The 20,464-nt window shown below is 52.0% G+C and overlaps 6 protein-coding genes across 6 annotated transcripts; 3 read left to right on the plus strand and 3 right to left on the minus strand.

Annotated features, from left to right (window-relative positions):
- Positions 1 to 532: 532 nt before the first annotated feature.
- PpBr36_05620 (uncharacterized protein) lies at positions 533 to 5,633 on the minus strand (the record flags this gene model as incomplete). Its single annotated transcript, XM_029892773.1, has 2 exons — positions 533 to 923; positions 1,000 to 5,633. 2 exons carry the CDS (start codon positions 5,631 to 5,633, stop codon positions 533 to 535), a joined length of 5,025 nt encoding a protein of 1,674 aa, XP_029746497.1.
- Positions 5,634 to 6,983: 1,350 nt separating this feature from the next.
- PpBr36_05621 (uncharacterized protein) lies at positions 6,984 to 8,874 on the plus strand (the record flags this gene model as incomplete). The annotated part of the gene is made up of 3 exons (XM_029892774.1): positions 6,984 to 7,476; positions 7,668 to 8,613; positions 8,682 to 8,874. 3 exons carry the CDS (start codon positions 6,984 to 6,986, stop codon positions 8,872 to 8,874), a joined length of 1,632 nt encoding a protein of 543 aa, XP_029746496.1.
- Positions 8,875 to 9,640: 766 nt separating this feature from the next.
- On the minus strand, positions 9,641 to 11,031 carry PpBr36_05622 (uncharacterized protein; the record flags this gene model as incomplete). The annotated part of the gene is made up of 2 exons (XM_029892775.1): positions 9,641 to 10,323; positions 10,428 to 11,031. The coding sequence occupies 2 exons, from the start codon at positions 11,029 to 11,031 to the stop codon at positions 9,641 to 9,643; spliced, it is 1,287 nt and encodes a 428-aa protein (XP_029746499.1).
- Positions 11,032 to 12,032: 1,001 nt separating this feature from the next.
- On the plus strand, positions 12,033 to 13,641 carry PpBr36_05623 (uncharacterized protein; the record flags this gene model as incomplete). Its single annotated transcript, XM_029892776.1, has 4 exons — positions 12,033 to 12,480; positions 12,550 to 12,560; positions 12,676 to 13,227; positions 13,390 to 13,641. The coding sequence occupies 4 exons, from the start codon at positions 12,033 to 12,035 to the stop codon at positions 13,639 to 13,641; spliced, it is 1,263 nt and encodes a 420-aa protein (XP_029746498.1).
- Positions 13,642 to 14,988: 1,347 nt separating this feature from the next.
- PpBr36_05624 (uncharacterized protein) lies at positions 14,989 to 16,322 on the plus strand (the record flags this gene model as incomplete). Its single annotated transcript, XM_029892777.1, has 4 exons — positions 14,989 to 15,103; positions 15,255 to 15,433; positions 15,529 to 16,143; positions 16,215 to 16,322. The coding sequence occupies 4 exons, from the start codon at positions 14,989 to 14,991 to the stop codon at positions 16,320 to 16,322; spliced, it is 1,017 nt and encodes a 338-aa protein (XP_029746501.1).
- A 926-nt stretch (positions 16,323 to 17,248) lies between these two features.
- On the minus strand, positions 17,249 to 20,023 carry PpBr36_05625 (uncharacterized protein; the record flags this gene model as incomplete). The annotated part of the gene is made up of 1 exon (XM_029892778.1): positions 17,249 to 20,023. The coding sequence occupies one exon, from the start codon at positions 20,021 to 20,023 to the stop codon at positions 17,249 to 17,251; it is 2,775 nt and encodes a 924-aa protein (XP_029746500.1).
- Positions 20,024 to 20,464: the final 441 nt, after the last annotated feature.

Below are 20,464 nucleotides of genomic sequence, written 5' to 3' on the forward strand. Positions count from 1 at the left end.
CAAAAAAAAAAAAAAAAAAAAAAAAAAAAAAGCACACACACACACACACACGCACAAATAACACAACAGAAGAGACGGGGCCAAGAATGTAAATAAATAAATAAAGACGCAAGATCTTATTCCATTGCATCATGCTGCCCTCTCTCTGTATGTCTGTTTGATGCTCCATGACTGGTCTCGACGATTTTATGCCCAAACTGAACAAGGCAAAAACATAAACCCCAGGTGCCTTGTCCTCCCTCACCCTTTCCCAACTACGAAATATTATAGTGCGCCAAACATATCAACAGGCCCATGAAGAGCAAAAGAAGGACAAGAAGAACAAAAAATGAAAAGAAGACGAAGAAGACAAAGGAAGAAAGAAAGACAAACAACACCTTATCGTAGAATGCTCCCAGAGGGAAAAAAAAAGAGAGAGAAAAGACAACAAGACAAATGACACTTTGCCTGAACACCCCTGTTTCCGCTCCTTATATGCACCAGAACCCGACCCAAGCATTGTTTTCAGAAACCGTCCATTGACCCCAACCATTTATTGTGTCCTATAAAACTTCTTATAAAGCAGATGCAGCAAGATGTTGACATTGAGCCTCAGGTTGCCCTCAAAGAGGTTCATGAACTGATGCGACTCAAATTGGGCTTGCAGCAGGTCCTCAATAGGGACCAAGGCACTCGCGCCGGGGATCTGGATGTGGCCACGCGAGCCCTCGATGGCAAACACACCCACCTCGTCGCAAGAGATGGTCAGGTTGATCTGGCTCAGGTCGCGGTCCGACACTCCCGCCCAGCTGACGAGTACGCCCTTGTCGGCGAGCTGGCGAGCGCTATACTTGTATGATCCAAACTTGGGTACCCGGCCGCTACGCTCGAGCTCGCGCTGGTGGTTGTACTGCTTTGTGAATGGAAGCAGGAAGCGTTTCTTGCTGTTAAAAGTTGATGAATCAACGAGGTTAGCCTTAATCCAGGAGAGTGGCAGGTCGGTGTCATTAGTCAACTTACCCTTTCCTATTTTGCAGAGTCGCCATGGCCTGCTCAATGTAATCATCGTAGCTCTTGCGCTGTTGCTCTAGGTACTTTGCCTTCTCGTGAAGATTAGACAGCGTCATGCGCACTCCGTCAAGCTCGCGCTGCCTTTGAACTCTCCTTCTGCTCTTGGTCCGGATATCGAGCGCGATGGCATTCAATATGTCTTGGTAGTGGTTGTGCTTGGAGATCCTGCCGGCGTGCTCTAGTCTCATGACGTTCTCGAGTGCCGTGCGCTTGAGGTCTAGATAAGACATACGGGTAACGTCGACCATATTGACGTCGGAATAAGCTCCCTTGGTGCATCCGCCGTCACTAAAATCGTCGTGTAGCACGGCCATCCACTTGCGCTCGTCCTCTTGCGTCACGGGCTTGACCAAGATCTCGAGGAGGGTTGAGCCCGACTGGACACGAATAATGTACAGAATGCAGCGCTTCGTCTCCATGAAGAGAGCCTTGATCTCTGCCTCGGGATCTTCGACATCGTGCAGCTTGGGAGTGAGGAACATCTGGATGTCGGACGAGCCGGTAGCCGTCATCTCACTCTCGTTGTTCTTGGCACTACCGAGCTCCTGCATGATCTCCCGGAGCATGTCGTCGCGGTTAGGGCAGATGGTGAGAAGGTCCGTCGATATCAAGTTGTGTATGGCGAAGATGTCGGCAAGCTTGATGTAAAGCGTGGGTCGGTTCTTGGCGTAAAGGTCGTTGAACTCGTCGATGTCAAAAGTACTCTCGGCATCGGCGACCGAGATAAGCTCGCCCAGGATATGGCCCAGACGCTCCATGGACTCAGCGACAAAGGCGTTCAAGGGCTGCAGGTAGATGTTATCACCACCAAACGGACGTCCAGACGCCACCTGGCCGAGAACCTTGGCAACCTCACCCAGGTTCCGTTTCTGCAGCGGGCTCAACCCCTTCTCCATAACGCCGACGTTCTCAGGGGCCGTCAGGGCGGGCTGCAGGTAAAAGCGCCAGAACCAGTTGCCCACCATCTGTAGCAATACGTGCTGCGGCTCACGCTTGAAGTGTTGGCACAAGGCATCAAACATCTGGCGGCAGATGTACCTGAGGCCATATGGCAGTCGAGGAAGGAGATCTTCGAGGGCGAGCAAGAACTGATCGCAAATCTCACGAAGATCCCGGAGATGATCAATGAACAGCTCCCTTGTCTCGGGGTCCTTGATGGCTATTTCCCTGGGGACATCGAGTGGCCTCTGGCTCGGCATGCCCGTCCGCAGCTCCTCGTTGTTGATGGCGGATCGATAGATCTGGAGGGGATCGCTTTCAAGGTCGAGAGCAGGGTCCTCAATAATGTTGTCGCGGATCAGAGGCCCAAGCAGGTCTCGCAGGTATTTCCTGTCGCGAGGTGATCTTGAATAGTTACCCAAGAGCCTAGACCAAAAGAGGTTACCACGCAGTGAGTCTTGGACCATGTGGCTAGCCTCAACCTCCTCCCAAATGGAGCGAGCTATCAGCTTGAGGAGGTAGTACTCCTCTCTCCTCTTTTGTGCGTAGCCAAAGAGCCCCATGATGAGATGCTCGATGCGCTTGCATTCCTTCTCGGCCGTGCCTTGCTCGCGTATCCTGCGGAACAGGCGTGCCAGATATTGGGGTTGCGTTTGTAGGTTGTAGAAGAGGTGCTGGTACGACTCGAGCTTCTTCCTCGACGTCTTGTTCAGCGCCTTGAGATCATACTGGTTGACTGAAGCGATGGAGGTGTTGGCTATCAGATTGCTGGTGTGGCCACCAAAGTTGCTCTGGTGCCTCACTACCTCGTCCAGGGTGATCTTGTTCTTGACGAGCAGAGCTATCTTGATGTCCAGCTGGTCGATGTACTGCTCCAGCATCTCGTTTTGCCGCACCTGTTGTACCACAGTCTTACGCATCCGCTCAAACTCAACCTCCTCGTTGAAGTCAAAATCGCTGTCGTTCAGCAGATGGACAAAGTTCTTGACGGCGCTGACGGGCGGGCTCTTGCCTGTTGTTAGGCTCTTGTAGGCTTCACCTTGGAGCTTTCCGCGCACAAAACTTTGGATCTTGATGACCTTGGACATGTTCTCCTTGAAGTGACGCTTCTTCTCCTCGAACCTCCTGCGTACAATCACCCCTCTGGCCGCAGCCTGCAGCAGCACAATCGTCTCTTCTTGCTCTTCGAGCTCGGCCAAGACTACATCGAGGTTGTTTCGCAGGATCATAGCCCTGATCTGGGCTTGCAGAGTGATGATTTGCTCTTCATTGCTCTGGAGCTGATCGAGAAGCTCGCCTTGTTCCTTGCGGCAGAGCATACCACGGATCTGAGACTGCAGGTCGGTAATCTGAGGGACTTGTTCCTCAAGACCCTGGTAGTCGGCGGCAACACGCTGGCGTTGAATGGCGCCGCGGATCAAGCCCTGAAGCTCAACCACCTGCGGCTCGTGCACAGCAATGGCATCCAGAACCCGGGTTGTTTCACGCCGTACAGCCCCGGCTCTTGCAAAAGCCTGCAGGAGGCCAATGGAAGGAGAATGTTCCCGGAGCTCCGCCTTGGTGGCATGGACGGTGCTCCTGGCAAACATGCCCCTGGAGGCGGATTGAAGGCCCTCCCACTGGACCGAGAAGCTTGCCAGCGACTCCCGTTGAAGGGCGACCTGTTTTCTTGTCAGCAAGGCACGGGCCGCGGCCTGCAAGCTGCAGATTGAATCAGCTTCCTCGGCAAGAACAGCCCTGTCAAGATCAAGCCTGTTCCGTAGAAGCATTCCACGAATGGCCGCCTGGAGGCCCGGTGCGGCTTCCGACGTGCGACTCGTCTCTTGCACCTGAGTTCGCACACCTTTGCGGGCGAGAAAGCCTCGCATAACCGCTTGAATGTCGCGAACTGGACCCGTAGCCTCTAGCAATTGAGATCGCACTTCTCGTACCTCATCGCGGACCTTTGCAGCCCGGAAAAGACTCTGTAGCTTCAGAACGGCGGGCTCTGAGCGCTTCCACATGTACTCTCTCTCTGCTTGCCGCGACCGAACGAGGAACCCGCGCGCGGCGCTCTGCAGATTCACTGCGAAGCGCCTCATGTTTAGTCGGTAGTCGATGATCTGGCGCGCAAAATCACCTCGAATCCGGGCCTGAAGGTCGACAAGCCAGTTCTCGGAGTCCCAGAGTTCCTGCATTGTCTCCCCAAGCCGCATTCGCAATAATGCTCCGCGTACTTGAGCTTGTAGCTCGACGATCGACTCTTCGTTTTCCCCAAGCTCCCTGTCTATCCGCTCCTCTTCCGTTTCTTCGGGTTCCGGTTCCGGTTCCGGCTCAACCCCAAAGTCAGCGCCCATGTCACCAAAGGTCGGCATACTGGCCCCCAGCTTATCCAGGCCCTTCTGCATAGCTTCAAGATCGTGGTGCTCAAACTCCAGTTGACCAACCAGGTTCCCAATTCGGAAATCAACGATTCCTTTGCGGTATAAGAGCCAGCTGAGAGCATGTATGCAGTAGATGACCTTTGGAATGTTTTTCTTTTCGTAGAGATCGATCAGTTCAAATCGGAAGAGGTCTGGTAGTTCGACCTCGTCAAGGTACCGGAAGAAGATCGCAATGTTGTCCGAATGGCGGTACTGTAGACGAGGGTGTCGGAAAATACGATATCTTCGGTCCGGGTTCAGCGCTTGAACCACCTCTGCCAAAGTCTCACCGTTTCTAAGCTCCTCTTCGAGCTTCACAATCTCGCCAATCGATTTGTTTATAACATCCTCGATCCACTCTTTTGCCTCACCGATGTGGCAGAGATATTCGTATGCCTGGAGAAACTGTCTTTGTTTGTCCATCCAATTCCTCCCTTCCCACCCGTATCCGCCAGACTTCTGGCCGAGGCGGCCGGCATTTGATCTGTCGGCCCTCTGGAGCCTACGGCGGCCCTTCAGTCCCACAACCTCTTGCGCCGGTGACGTGATGGCAAACTCATCGGCCTCTCCAGATTGTGCAAGTTTCGATAGGGTCCGAAGTTGATTTGTGGAGGAGCGGCCAAGGATCTCAAGATCGGATCCGGGCAGTTGGACTGGCTGCGGATGGTGCAAGGGCGGAGGCGAGGCGGGCCCATGGGCATGGGCGACAGCGGCACTCCCTCCTCGGTTGATCGTATCAGATCGAGTGAGAAGCATTGAGGTTGGCCGCAAACTCCCCATCCTGGGTGGCGGGGCCGGCACGGGGGTGGCTACCTTCTCTTGTTCGAATATGGCGAGTTTGCTCATGTCTAAACTCTGACCGCGCTCATGCCTGTTAGACATGAGACGCTTGGTTGGTGATAGATCGCCAGGGTTACGCTTAGTAGGTGATGTTTCGCCAGGCGGTTGGGGGAGGGGGCGGAGTGATTGGCGAGCATTGTTGTAGATATTATCCGTATTCGTGTTTGACCGCGGTGAGTTGTTGGCACTGAGGGATATCGGTGGGCGTGCATATTCGCTCTTAGCACGACTGTGGCCAAGCGACCCATAGGCACCAGAGCCTATTGAAGACATGCTGGTTCGGCTGGCTTCCGAGGTAAACGAATACCCCGATGATGCCGACGATGATGCCGTTGAAGGGTATCGAAAAACGGTAGGGTCGACAGTTTGAGATTGTCGTAGCGGGTGTGGACGGTGCGACATTTTTGGTTGCCCTCGATCGATTCTTGCTCGGTTTCCAGGATTGAGGGTGAAATCAAATAGGTGCGGAATGTCGGCAGGTAGGGATAAGAGGCGACATTAGAGCTCTTCGGAGGAGTCCAACAACGACATGTGACAAGTTGACAAAAACAATATTGGCAACATTCACCGCTGGAGTAGAAGGTTGTTAGGATGTTCGTTGAAAAAACGGCTGTAGACGGGTGGGACTGAGGGGGCTTTACGCAGTCACGTACTGGAGAAGCAGAAGAAGAGAAGCTGGCGGAATAGGCGCGCTCTGCGCAAAAAGTCAAGCCAACGTACCTTGAAATACGATAGACAGAAGGCGTTAACGGATTGCAGTGCCAATTGCAATGACGATTAAAATGCCAGCCCGGCCTGTAGGGACTGACAGAAGATAGCTCGGGGGAAAAAAAAAAAAAAACTCTCAAAGGCAACGAAGAAGGATAGCTGAGTGCTTCCCTCGTCAGGAATGCGACTCTCTCGGCTCTGTCCGTCGTCACCCTCGTTTATCGCGGGACCATGAAGTAGGGTGTCAAGACCTTGATTTTGACCTTGTTTTGTTTACTTCCCAAAAGCCTGTCACACGGGGAAACAACCAATCTTGCTGGTTTGTCTCACTATGGCGGCCCCACACTTGGGCATACACTCGGCCATTCAGGAAGATGGATTGCTTCTAGGCCCGATACCACCCCACTGCAAGTCCCGGCCCCTCCACGCGTTGATCCCTGTCAATAACACGCGTGGTAACGTGCAGCGTTACAAAAGTGGGCCCCAGTGATGTGGCTGCTTTTTCTCCCATCTCTCATCTGTGGCGTCTGCCTTGGCCGGACCCGGTGGAGTAAGAAAATTTTGTTACATGCTGTGCACAGTACCTCCCACAAGCATCAGCCAGGAAGGTACCTCGTGCCCCTCACTTAACCTGAGCCGCCAAGCAGGGACCCTCCTATTTTTTGTGTGCCATGCAGGACCTGACGTGACTCTCGACCACCAAGGGAAAAAAAAAAAAGAGAAAAAAAAATTATCGGAGGGCGAAACTTTTCCTCGCTTTCTTCTCCCTTGGGGAGAAGAGAAGCCAAAACTGCCAGGCAACCTCTAATATTTGGATTGGCTGGTCGTCTTCACCCTCGCTTCTGGAACAGACTGATTTATTTCTATCTCTGTTTTCTGATACCTCTTCTTCGACACGTATATTTTGCACAAGCTGGGTATGTCTGGCCCCTCGCCCTGCCTCTGCTGTGGCCTGTCGCACCCAAGCGCGGAGTAACTAGTGCTGCCAAGAGCTACTTTTTTCTTCTTCTTCGCCCCAAGCTAACAAGTCATATACAGTTCGCGATGCCTACAACAAACGCCCAAGCGTCAGTGAACGGCGCTTCCAACTTCCTCGACTTCAAGACTGCCCAAGATGTTTTGAAGGAGTACGAGACCCGAGATGGTCTCGACATCACCCAGCTTCTTGACTCCAAGACCAATGGAGGTCTTACATACAACGATTTTCTCTTGCTTCCGGGGTACATTGGCTTCCCAGCCTCGGAGGTTGCCCTGGACTCGCCGGTGACGAAGAGGATCTCTCTCAAGACTCCTTTTGTGTCCTCTCCCATGGATACCGTCACTGAGCACGAGATGGCCATCCACATGGCACTCCAGGGTGGACTGGGTGTCATTCACCACAACTGCTCGGCTGAGGAGCAGGCAGACATGGTGCGCAAGGTTAAGCGCTACGAGAACGGCTTTATCCTGGACCCCGTTGTCATCAGCCGCGACACTACTGTTGGCGAGGCGAAGGCCTTGAAAGAGAAATGGGGTTTTGGCGGCTTCCCTGTCACTGGTAAGTTTATTGAGCTGTCTAAAGCATTTTGCCCTAGTCCATATGATTATTACATTCTTTCCAATAACTTTCGTTCCACCGTATAGACATAACGTCATGGGGATACAAAGATTTATTTATGACGGACATTTTCCAAATACACAACTCGGACACCTATTTTGCGACTTTTGACTGACGTCCGATGGCCATAGAAACCGGAAAGATTGGCTCCAAGCTTTTGGGCATTGTCACTAACCGTGACATCCAATTCGAGGACGACATTAACACCAAGGTCGCCGATGTGATGGTCACTGACCTTATCACCGCCCCATCGGGTGTCACCCTGGCTGAAGCCAACAAGATTCTGGCCAAGTCAAAGAAGGGCAAGCTGCCCATTGTTGATCAGGACTTCAATCTGGTCTCCATGATCTCTCGCTCGGATCTGAACAAGAACCTCTACTTCCCCCTGGCCTCCAAGCTCCCCGACTCAAAACAGCTTTTGTGCGCTGCTGCCATCGGCACCAGGCCAGAGGACAAGGTGCGCTTGCAAAAGCTCGTTGAGGCTGGCCTAGACGTTGTTATTCTGGACAGCAGCCAGGGCAACAGTATGTACCAGATCGAGATGATCAAGTGGATCAAGGAGAACTTCCCCGGGCTCGACGTCATCGGCGGAAACGTCGTGACGAGGGAGCAGGCCGCCGCCCTCATCGCTGCTGGTGTCGATGGACTCCGCATTGGCATGGGAAGCGGAAGCGCCTGCATTACCCAGGAGGTTATGGCCGTTGGCCGTCCTCAGGCTACGGCTGTTCACAGCGTCAGCGCCTTCGCTGCCAGGTTCGGTGTTCCTTGCATCGCTGACGGAGGTATTCAAAACGTGGGTCACATCGTAAAAGGTTTGGCCCTCGGTGCTTCCACCGTTATGATGGGTGGTCTGCTCGCTGGCACCACCGAGTCTCCGGGCACATCGTTCGTTTCCCGTGAAGGGAAGCTCGTCAAGGCCTACCGCGGAATGGGCAGCATCGACGCTATGCAAGACAAGAAGGCTGGCGGCGGTGGCAAGGACAGCCAGAAAAGCAATGCTGGCACCGCCAGATACTTTTCTGAGGGTGACAGCGTCCTGGTTGCACAGGGCGTTTCTGGCGCCGTGGCTCATCGCGGGTATGTGAACCCGATTTCCGCTACTCCTCCCAACGACGTACATTATGACTGACAGATGATTTCAACAGGTCGATTTCCAAGTTCCTGCCTTACCTTGCAGCGGGCCTGAAGCACTCTTTGCAGGACTGTGGTGTAATCAGCCTCAAGGCCCTGCACGAGGGTGTTGCTGAGGGAACTGTGCGTTTCGAGATCCGAACCGCAAGTGCTCAACTGGAGGGTGGTGTCAACATGGAGTCCTACGAGAAAAAGCTTTACGCTTAAGTGACGATACGAAAAGGAAGAAAAAGTGATGCCTGAATGAACATATACACACCTGCACATATAGTTACCTTTCAATGTGATACCAAACTATTGCAGTCCTTGATCCTTTTCGGTCCATAAAGTTTTGAGTCTCGTGTATTTGCTTGCCACGATATCACTCCAAACCACATTTTTCTTGAAGTTGCTCCATTATATAGGATGATGGCTACTGTCACACCTTGCTAAGATCGTTGGGATGAGGCTTGCACAGCAGGTAGTTAAGGGGGGTGAAGATAAAGAAGCCTTAACGAGCGTTCTTTTCCTGAGCCACAGACTAGCAGCATAACCCTCGATTCTGAGGTAACAAATTTGGCGTGTTAGCCATGTAACCAGAAGCGTCACCTTTCGGCTTGTTTATACTGTGACAGAGCTTTTTTTTTTCTTTTTTTTTTTGCTCCTAAATTTTGTCGGCGAGTTACTGGGTTGTGAAAGAGAAAGCAACAAGACATACTGACGGACGTAGAAGTAAATAAAATCCACATCCGTCCAGAAAGCCGAACCCCAGGAGATATAGGTAGAAAGCACTTCAATCAGCGGGAAAGTACGTTGAAAGTTACCAGGGACTCGTGGATTTTGTCTAGAGTAGTTTTTGATATTCGTTTCATAGGACTCAAGGGGATCCTGCAATGGGAACCGTGGAAGTCTACCGTATACACTGCGCTCATCGGAACACCAAACTCTACAAAGGTACACCTTCAGATGTAACATGAAATATGCCCTATTGACATCAAGTCCAAGCGTCATCCTCCAGCAGCTCCCAGTCCGGATTTGGCGCATCGCTGCTCAACTTGCTTTTGAGCCTGTCTGCCAACTTGATGGGGTTAGGAAGTCTGAAGGTGCGAATAAAATCGCTACCTTCAGCGGTGCCGAGATAAGAATGGACAGCGCCGTGCGAGTACCGCCCCATTTGAGGTGTACTATTACCACCATCGTTACTGCTCACTCCGCGTAGCAGCTGATTGCCTATCAGTAGATTATACAGGTTGCGTCCAACGTGTAGCACGTCCTCAGGTCCCACGGGCACGCCCTGCGAACAGCAAGCCCATGCGACGTCATGCGCAAGGAGAGCAACCCCCTCAATGAAGCGCGAGTACATGGCAGGATCCTCCTTGGCGAGAACAGGCAGAGGCTTGTCTATGAAGAGGGGCCGAGCGCGAGGAAGACGCTGATGAAAAGGCTCGTCTTGGGGCAGTGGATTGATCTCGGACTGCTGATCCGTTGTACCAGGGTAAGGTATGTCATCGTGATTATAAGAGTAAGACGAGGTGATTGATAATATTGCTGGCCGAGGATAGTCAGCATGTGGAAGGATTATTTCGGCCGGGAGGCGGATGGCCAGGTATTGACAGGCGCGGTTGAGTATGTGTACAATGTGGGAAAAGCTGATAGTTATAGCTTGAGGAGAGACACCTGTAGATTTTGTTTAGTATTAGATAAGAGAATGGAAATCAGAATAGGGGTGTTTGCAGCAGTTGTGGGGAGAGCGCGAGTTGTAGACCAAAGAGTCAACTTACCAGTGAGAGCATGCAAATCGACAACCTCAGCGCCACCCAGTTCATACTTGACAGAGCTGCCTTTCTTCAACCGCCGTAGTCCATAAAGACGTGCAGCTTCCATACAGAGAAATGCGCGATTCGAAGCGGTGCTCTCGTGGACCAGATCCCAGTCGGCCATGGTCGCCGCGATATTGTCTTTGACCTTGTCAAGCTGTTTTTTCCTTCTCTCTTCGATGCCATCAGTGGCCTCAGCAAGGTTTATTTTCCTCCTCGCCAGCGTCTTCTTCCGCTGCCTAATCTCTTCACGCGCGGCCTCGACCTCTGCTTTCAGCCGGTCTGCCTGAGCGATGATCTCCGCCGTCCGCTCAATCGCTTCCTGGTGCTTTGAAGCCCAGTCATCGATGACAGCCTTGCGAGCCGCGGGGGTTGAGCGTGATGCTTTTGATGCTGTAGGAGGAGGCTGCTCTATGAGGGTGTTGATCTGCTGTTGGAGCCTGTCGTTCTCAATAAGAGTGTGCGCTTGAGCTATGCGCCCTTCGTAGAGTCGGTTCCGGGCATCAACGGGACAAAGGAATGGTAAGCGCTGGGCATGATGCCCACGTCCGCAGATACAACACGACATCCTGCAGGATATCTCTAGTATATCCGGCAAAGTTATGAAGCGGTGACCCTTCAATTGCGGAGCCGCAGCCGCCCGCTCGGGAACTGTCAAGGAAATCGTTGAACAGTGGATGTAGGCATTTTGTGTCGCAAGAGCAGAACTGTCAAAATACTGCCTTGAGCTCGTGATGAGGGGATGAGATGGTTCTGGCCAGAGCAATTCCTGGCCTTGATAAATTGACGATGCGAGCACGAGATACAGTCATTCAGCCAAACAGTCAGCGATTTGGTTCTACTGCCACTAAACCCCGACGTCACCAGGACGGGAGGTACATGGTTCAAAGGAGATCTATAGTGGGCCCCTTATCTTATCGTATGCTCTGAATGAGAAACCCATGTTGTTTGCCAGGGTCTCAGTGGGGACATTGATCATCACAACCTTCCAATAAGAAGCCACGCTTCTGGAGATCAATCATTTGATCTGGCGACCTGCACGCGCATCCTAGTTCAGGCCCACTCGACCTATTAAGCCGCGATCTTTTTCCTTTGCATCTCTTTTGCCCTATCAGCCTCCAGCTCAATCCTTTTCCTCACATTCCCAGGCCGGGTAGTTGGGCATCGATGCCTTGCATCGACCACACCTCCATCTGTCAAAGCCAGAGAACTGGCTCGTGCTCATTGGGACAAAGAGCAACCTGGGCCTTTGACTACCTACCTCACCTGCCTACCTCAACTCGTCTGGTAGGTAGGTAGTCATAGGCACGATTCCTTATATAACGAGAACAGCTTGGCCTTTTATGGCCTAGACTCTCTACCCTCTTCAAGTCTCCATCATCGGCACCGACTTTGTTGAGCGACTATTTGAGTGTCGTTGTAAATTTTGTCAATCGGGTCGGGACTAAACCAATTTGCGTCAGTTTCCTTGTGATTCCCACCTTATCTGGCGAAAGTCTGCTGCCCATAGCCATTGGCTTGTACAACGGCCCCAAGTAAAACATAAGCCGGATCGGGACTTGTCTCATTATGGAGAGTCCACAGAAGAGATCGTCCTCGAAACACCATACCCCAGACGCACCCGGGACTCCTAATCACCCGGAAGATTCACAGGAGACACAGATCCTCAATCCCAGCCTCATCAATACCGAGCCTCAAGGCACTCGACCGCAAGTCAGAACCCCCGAACCTCAGACCAGAAGCGGAAGCACCGGTCCAGAGGCACTTTTCACCAGCCCCGGGCAGATTCCCGACTTCGACTGGGACGACTTCAGATTGCAGTACGAACAGGCGCTCGCCAAAGCCAACGACAAAGAATTGGAGCTGCTTCGCGAGTTTGACGGACTGGTCAAGTATTTCAACGTATGGGCTGCTGCGGCCTCTGCGCATGACAACGAACGTGCTGTGAAGCGACTGCAGACACGCCAACGATACGTCCAGATTGGCGAAGAGAACCTGGCCCATAGGAAGCAACATCGTACGTCTCTTCTTCATGCAACTCGACTATGGATTATTAAATACTTATTGCGTGCTGACCCGGCTGTAGTGGCGGAAGTTGTACGTGCTTTTCAAAGCGCGCTAGCTCTTCTTAGTCGGTAGCGGTCTACGCGTGCTATGTCTCATCTACCCTTGCCAGATATCATGGTAAACCTCCCAGTTATCACCCAGGCAGGTACCTTTCAGAATCTCCAATACCAAAATCATTACCGAGCTTGTTATTAACAATAATTTGCAGGATGATTTGGAGGCTTTCCATCACAAACACTTCTCCGAGACCGCCTTGTTGCATTTCGCAACACAGTTCTTGTCAGCGGAGAGTTATGACGGCGCCGAAGAAGCCGATTGTGGCGATGGACTCGGCTATTATCCTGATGGAGTAAAGAGAACTCTCACCGATGAGCAGATAGAAATCTTTAGGCACTCGGAATTGGAGGCCGAGCGCAGGAAGGCCGAGAAAGCCCGGGACATGGATGACGGCGAGATTGAAGACGATCAAGCCACGAATCTGACAGATATTACATCACTACCAAGCGGCGAGACGGATGCCAAAACGAAAAAGAAAAAGAAAAAGAAGGGAGGTAAAGGCAAAAATCGTCGACAGGAGGTCAAGCCCGACTTGCGCAAGAGGACATGGGATGTCGTCGATGTTGGCATGTACAACCTCGATTACGATGGAGAAGCTGGTTCAGCAGCTCATGAAGGAAATCCAGCGAAACGACGCCAGGTATGTTATGAAGAGGATTGACGGAGAAGCCGAAGGAAAACACAGGTGCCCAAAGGTGTGTGTTCTTTTTTTTTTTTTTTTTTTTTTTTTTTTCCCTCTCTCGAAATCTGTTAGGTTCATAACCTGCCTTCATGATGAAATCTATCGTATCGTCATCCTTAGTCGGAAATCCAATCTCGGGGCTCAGCCGACGACAGCATCAAGCTTTGCTTGGCTGCTGAGGTTGGGCCTTTGGGGAGGAGCATGTCGAGCAATAATCTTCTCTCTGACCTGGCAACACCAAATCCCCCTTATTTGTTTCGTTCCTCGAAATACTTTGAATGGATGCTAAAGTTTGACGCGAACAGGGGAGTCCGTTTGCAAATAAACAAGCCGTGGAACTTCTCAAATCGTTCAGTGCCAGAATTCGGATGATACAGTACCAATGACTGGAAGACGTGAAAGACCAGTCTAGACTAGTTTGGGCCGAAAGGTTGATACCCATGGTGGACTGGGGTTTGACTTGTTGTAAGAAACCACTGGGAAACTGTATCGTGGTTTACGCGGTGAGTGGTTCATTATTTTTTTCAGAGGACGTGACATCACTTTTAAGCAGGCGCATTTTCAAGCCTCGAGACGGCATTCCGTATTATAATGATTACATTAATTTCCCAGTCCCCCAAGTTGTGCCGTTTCTTAGTACATGAGTTGAGCCTTAAACGAGCAATAGGGAGACCTGAAAACGGGGCTTCATCTTGCAAGTTGCAAATGGGCGAAACCGTTGACCTGATGGGAATTTATGAAATGATCTAGCCGTAGTCTAGTTTTAGTTTGAGTCTAGTCAAGTCGGTTCAAGTCGGCCAGATCTGAATCTAGAAGAACAAGTGACAGCGCATAGTACAGTAGTATCAAGCCGAATTGCGACTATTCTAACTAATGACTACACTTGGCACCACAATGTATGCGCCCTCAACCTTTATTCCCGGTTTGCAGAGTGGGGCAGTCGCGAGGGAAAATGGTCTACTTACAGAGTACTGCATACCATATCAGGCACGCATTTAATTTAATTTTTTTTTATATTTTTTTCTCCTCTCTCTGTTTTTCCAGCTGAAGTGGATCCCTGATTAGTGGGCTGTCCAGTAGGTACTCGCCTGAACGGCAGCCCGATAAGCTTGGTTTGGTACTGTACTTTACTGTACTACGGTTGGCAGGGTGCTTGATTGTGAGGTACTCGGGGAGTGGGCACGCTCTAGACCCAGAATTTTCAACCCCCGCCTTCCCGCCGCGCTCTGGGTGACTTTGCGCTGTGTGTGTCCAAGCCCAGATAGTCTAGATCAATCACTATCGCATTGTTAGGTAGCACCATTCAATATCCAACAGCCAAACAGGTTTTATTTCGCAGCACCAATCACGAGATTCCGTAGTGGCCGGAAGAGACGACCAAAAACCTGATTTGTCGGATCGCAGTGAAGCTAGGTAACACCACACTCACAATCCCAGGATCTGTGGGAAGGTTTCGCCCGATCGTCAGGCCGTCGCTGAGGAGAATAACCCCAGCCACCCCGAGCTAGCATCTGCTTGGCTTCTATTTCTCGTCGTCGTCCCTCCTCTTTCTCCTGACACCACAGCCATCGTCGTCGACACGCCGGGCGATTGTCCATCACGGCCCCGGCCTGCCACAACCATCAACATCGATCTGGCTCGCCCGCACCCGGCGGCGCACGACGATCCCATCTCCGTCTAGAGAGTGCGTTGGCGGTGCCGCACCACCCGATGCACAGCATGGCGCGCGTTTACGCTGATGTCAACGCGAACATGCCCCGGAGCTACTGGGAGTATGATACGGTCAACATCAGCTGGGGTGTGCTTGAGAACTACGAGGTGGTGCGCAAAATCGGTATGTTTGCGCCCATTTTGAGATGGCTAGAGAGAAAAGGCGGGGAAGGCAATCTAAAGGAGGGAGACAGAGAGAAAGACGGACGAAAGGAAAAAAAAAACCCCCACGACCGGAGCAGACTGACTGACTCTTGGGATACCCAATCTCGCAGGTCGCGGAAAGTATTCAGAAGTCTTTGAAGGCATCAACGTCGTCAACTACCAGAAATGCGTCATCAAGGTTTTGAAGCCGGTCAAGAAGAAGAAGATCAAGCGAGAAATCAAGATTCTACAGAACCTCGCTGGTGGGCCTAACGTTGTGGCCCTGCTCGACGTTGTTAGAGACTCACAGGTACGGATTCCACTGGCTCGTCCCTCTCCTTCCACCCTGCACGGGTTTTTGGGCAGTATCTTGCTCACATGGCAATGGCGTAATCGCATGAACAGAGCAAGACTCCATCACTCATTTTCGAGTACGTCAACAACACCGACTTCCGCACGCTCTACCCCAAGTTCAACGACATAGATGTGCGGTACTACATCTTGGAACTGCTCAAGGCGCTTGACTTCTGCCACAGCAAGGGCATCATGCACCGCGACGTGAAACCTCACAACGTTATGATCGACCATGAGAACCGCAAGCTGCGCCTGATCGACTGGGGTCTGGCCGAGTTCTACCACCCGGGCACCGAGTACAACGTCCGTGTGGCGTCGCGCTATTTCAAGGGCCCCGAGCTGTTGGTCGACTACCAGGAGTACGATTACTCGCTCGATATGTGGAGCCTCGGGGCCATGTTTGCTTCAATGATCTTCCGCAAGGAGCCCTTCTTCCACGGGAACAGCAACTCGGACCAGCTGGTCAAGATCGCCAAGGTCCTCGGCACCGACGACTTGTTTGACTATCTGGACAAGTACGAGATTGAGTTGGACGCCCAGTACGATGACATCCTGGGTAGATTCCAGAAGAAGCCCTGGCACAGCTTCGTGACGGCGGAGAACCAGAGGTTTGTGAGCAACGAAGCCATCGACTTCCTGGACAAGCTCTTGAGATATGATCACATGGTGAGTCTTTTGACATAAATCCCAATCACTCGTCACTTTCAATTTGTACTAACCCATGTCCGTTTTTCCAGGAACGTCTGACTGCAAAGGAGGCAATGGCCCATCCTTACTTCGAGCCTGTCCGTGGCGAGGGTGTATTGGAGCGTCTCCTTGCGGCAGGAAGCAGCACTTCAGCTTGAAAAGAAAAAGCGTGGGATTTAAGTCTGATGTTCATCATTTCTCTGGCTTTTTCGGCATCAACCAACCCACTTTTGACCAATCCGCTACATTCACATTACAGATGTCAACAGCAAAAACGACGTCTCAACAAGATACCCCCCCGAGATAATAACTTCAAGCATAAGGAAGCGGATGAGAGAATTATCCCAGACCAAACAGAACAAGGAAGATCTCTACCCTCTTCCCATGTGAAACTGAACTCTGTATCTCGAGGTTGTAGGATTGTGATCGCTTCTCAAGAAATAGCGAACGGCACAGGAGGGGGGCGCGTCAATGGATGTTTGGGCTGGAACCAATTGGGGTAGTAATATTTGTAGGCGAAAGTCGTGCCCAGGACAGCAAGTGAAGAACCCATGGACGCTTCGCCACAGTGGGCAAGTCCCGAAAACAAGAAAGACAATGACAGTGTCGTGCTTGTTTGAGTTTTCAGGCCTGGCGGTTTCACGAACCTTGGAAGTCATGACGGCGGCGGCGCAAGGAGGAGGGATACAGTTGTTGGTCCCGATACTCGGGGATTCATGCAAGAAAAAACAACGACAAATAAGATTCATTATGATCATCGCGTTGTAGTTACTTGTTGCTCTCTAATGCTCCCAAAATACTGTCCATCCCTGTGCTGCCTTTGTAAGCAAGCCCATATATGGCGTCTCCCATGATTGTTGCCTCTTTTGAGTGTACACACTCAATATCTTGAATGATGCTACAAAAAAAAAAAAAAAAAAAAAAAAAAAAAAAACGGAAGAGAAGTGCATGTTACCCACGTCCAAAAGCTTGTGCTTGATCATGATGCTGGGTTTGATACCGCTGCAATGCTAAAAACGCAACACACATACCTAGAAAGGCGCATGAAAACTGCCCCGTTATGTTCCCAGGGTTGACTGCCCCTTTACTGTTGGTCGCCAATACAAAAAAAGCACCAGTCACGATCACACCGAAAGCCTTCTTCGCCGCATCGACGCTTCGATCCGCCTGGAGTCTGGACCACGGACCTCACGGGGCTCGAGTTGAGGCGCGACCGCACGCTGCTGCTGCTTCTACTGCCTGGTCCACGTCCGCGGTGGGTGAGCGGAGTAGTGTGGAACTGCGCGCCGGACAAGAGCGAAAACGACGACGGCTTCGGCTTCGCATGAGCGCTGCTGCTGGCTTTAGTCATGAAGAGGCGCCGACTGAGAGACTTTGGCGTTTTCTTCTTGATCGGAGAGGACAGGGTCTCTCGGGAGAGACGTGCTGGGCCGGCATACCCGCCGCTGCTGGCAACACTGCGGGTGCGTGGGGTAAAATATGTCGAGAGCTCGTCCTCGTCGGACCCGTCGTTAATCAGAGACAGAAGCGAGCCTACTGACCTCACCGATCTTCCGCTGGGAGTCGGAGCGGCAGACGGACTTGGTGTCGCCGGCCGGGGATCCTGCGATGGTAACACTTCGTCAGGGACGCTACCCCTTGGCGGCCATTGCCTCCGCGTTCGCCTGGGGAGGTATGCTGAGCCCTGTTTGTTTGAAGAACGCTTATCTCCACGCTGCGCGGGAAGACTTTGGGCAGATGATTTGGGGCTCGGTTGATTCTGAGGGACAACAAGATGCCTAGGCGAGATCTCGGGCTGATTGAGACTTGAGTCTGTTGAACTCTGTTGCTCCATCTCCAGATGCAGCTCTGACACTTGCTCAACATATTGCTCATTCGCCGGGCAGAAGTTTTCTTCCAGCGTCGGTTCATCCACCGACCGCCGTAGTCTGGATGGCTCCCATGACTGAGATGCTTCGCCCTCCTCAACTGCCACGGAGGGCAAGATCGTAGGTTTTGGTGTTGGCGCCACCTCCGGAACTTGGTTCTCCATAAGAATCGAGAGCCTCTCATCCTCGTCTGCCGGTGGGGGCGTGCTTTGATGTTCTGCATCTTCCACGAGCGGCTGTTCTGGTCGAGGCTCTTTTTCAGCATCCGGTTCAGTGCAGCTGAGAGACTGACTGCTGAGAGTAACATCAGCAGATACGACAACCGGCTCTGGCATTGTGAGGGGTGAACGTGCAGGGCGAGGAGGAGAGCCCAGCTCAGGGGAGAGGCTTCTTGGTCGAAGAATGAGAGGACCTCGGCGACGGCCCCTGCCAGCGGCCTTGGGAGCTGGCACCCAACCCCCATATTCCTCGTCAGAAAAGCCGTACGAAGGGTCGACATAATTTTGTGTAAAGGTTTCAGGCGGCACTTCCGTCTGCTTTGTTGGCCCTCTCTCGGTCTCTAAAGGCAGCCTTGGGCTCACTCTGGCTGTTTCATCAGCAGTACTCGCTTGACCAGGTATTTGTTTGGCAGATTCGGTGCTGGTTTCGAGAAACCCTTCATCTGTACGTTCTTGTGGCCTGTTTGAATTTTCAGAATTTTCCAACACTTTGGGACAGGACTCTATAACGCTTTCGTCCCTAGAAGACGCTCCTTGCCTAACTGGCCGAGGTGCCTCAACAGGTGGATTTAACAAAATTTTACTCTGCTCCAACTTTTGGAGCCTCTCGTCTATTATATTAATAACAATGGTTTCGTGTTTTCGTTTCAATGGTCGTTGCGAGTCGTCTGCCTCCAGACAGTGAGATTCAATGACGTCTCGCTCATCCTCAGTGGGTGGTGGCGATTTAAGTGCAGCGGCGGAGTAGGGCTCGCGGTGCTTTGGCTTTGCGGACCGAGAAGTTGGCCTTGTCTGTGATTCTTGGTTGGGTACTCTTTCTGTACAACCAGTGTTCTCAGGACTGGTAGCCGATCTAGTTTGTAACTCGTGTGATGAGACATTCCGCTGATTTGAGGGAGTCCGTTCCGGACCTATGTGGGATGCCCGTGTTGTGATTTCATCTTCAGAGTCGGTGTCATGATTTGATCTAGGGCGCGACTTGCAAACGATGGACTTCAGGGCAGCGCTACTTTTCGTTTTTACCGGGCCCGTTGGCTTTCTCTGCAGTAGTGATGGTGGCAGCGCAGGGACTCTCCAGGCTGGTTCCACCAATTCATTGGTGACGCTCAGGGGGTCGAAGGACGGGTCTGCGGCACCACGACTTGCCGCTGCCATTGTCAATAGTCGGTTCAGGGTCCCTAATAGTGTACTGGACGTCGACGGGCCGCCCTTCACCGATGATTCCAGTGCACTGAAAGATGGAGGTAGCTGCGGAGGCTCTGGTATCTCGGGGAGGTCTGGGATGGCGTCCAATGGTAAGATGCGACTGGCTTCCCCCTCGTCATCCTCGTCAGCCTCGAGATCGATGCTGCCTTCCTCATGCTCGTTCTCTTCTTGGTCGTCGTCCTCTTCAGCATCGCTGTAAAGATCGTTGAGGTCTATGCCGTCGTCATCGTCACCCACTTCCTCTCCCTCCTCATCCCCCTGACCGGCCACGTCTGCGCCATTGTCTCCAACGGCCACTGGCAGATTGTCCCCGAAGATGCCTCTGAAATGGCCTCTGTCAACGGTGATCTTGCCTGTGTTGAGGTCGATTTCATCCCCCTCATCACCAAAGTCTCTGCCGTATTTTTCAAAGATGTTCTCCAATGTCGATTTGAATGAGAAGGCAGATCGATATGTAGACCTTTGGAATTGACGATCGAGCGCCAAGTCCTCAATGTTCAGGTCTAGTTCGTCACCATCCTGGTCAAGGCTTTGGGAGAGCCTCGGCCTCTTGCTAGGAGGCTCCATGCTTCAGAGATGACGATATGATCATGACTGGATCATGAAGCCGCTCAAATGTAACGCTAGAGTACACACATATATCGACAATTGACATATATTTGAGCAGTGAGCACCCCCCAGACAGCTCCGGTGGGGGGGTGTTTGATTGCTTTGCTCAGTGTCCAAGGCAAGCTTTAATTATTGCAGTGACTCGTGGGGGAACAAGACGCGCCCATGCGACGCGCTGGAAATTGTCAACCCACTGCACCTCCAGATAGCATCCCTAATGTGGGTCTCCAACCAGCTGGAAAACACTGTAAAGTGGCGCACAAAGCACTGTACGCAAGTACTGTAGACATGGCAACACCCTACCCATTCAGGGGGTTCATTGTCGGTATTGCAATTGGTGCGTCTACGCCGCATGAAAGGAATGACGTGCGGTGTAGGATCCACCAGACTCGGGAAGCT

This window comes from Pyricularia pennisetigena (assembly GCF_004337985.1).
Source record: "Pyricularia pennisetigena strain Br36 chromosome 4 map unlocalized Pyricularia_pennisetigena_Br36_Scf_6, whole genome shotgun sequence".
NCBI classification, from domain to species: domain Eukaryota; kingdom Fungi; phylum Ascomycota; class Sordariomycetes; order Magnaporthales; family Pyriculariaceae; genus Pyricularia; species Pyricularia pennisetigena.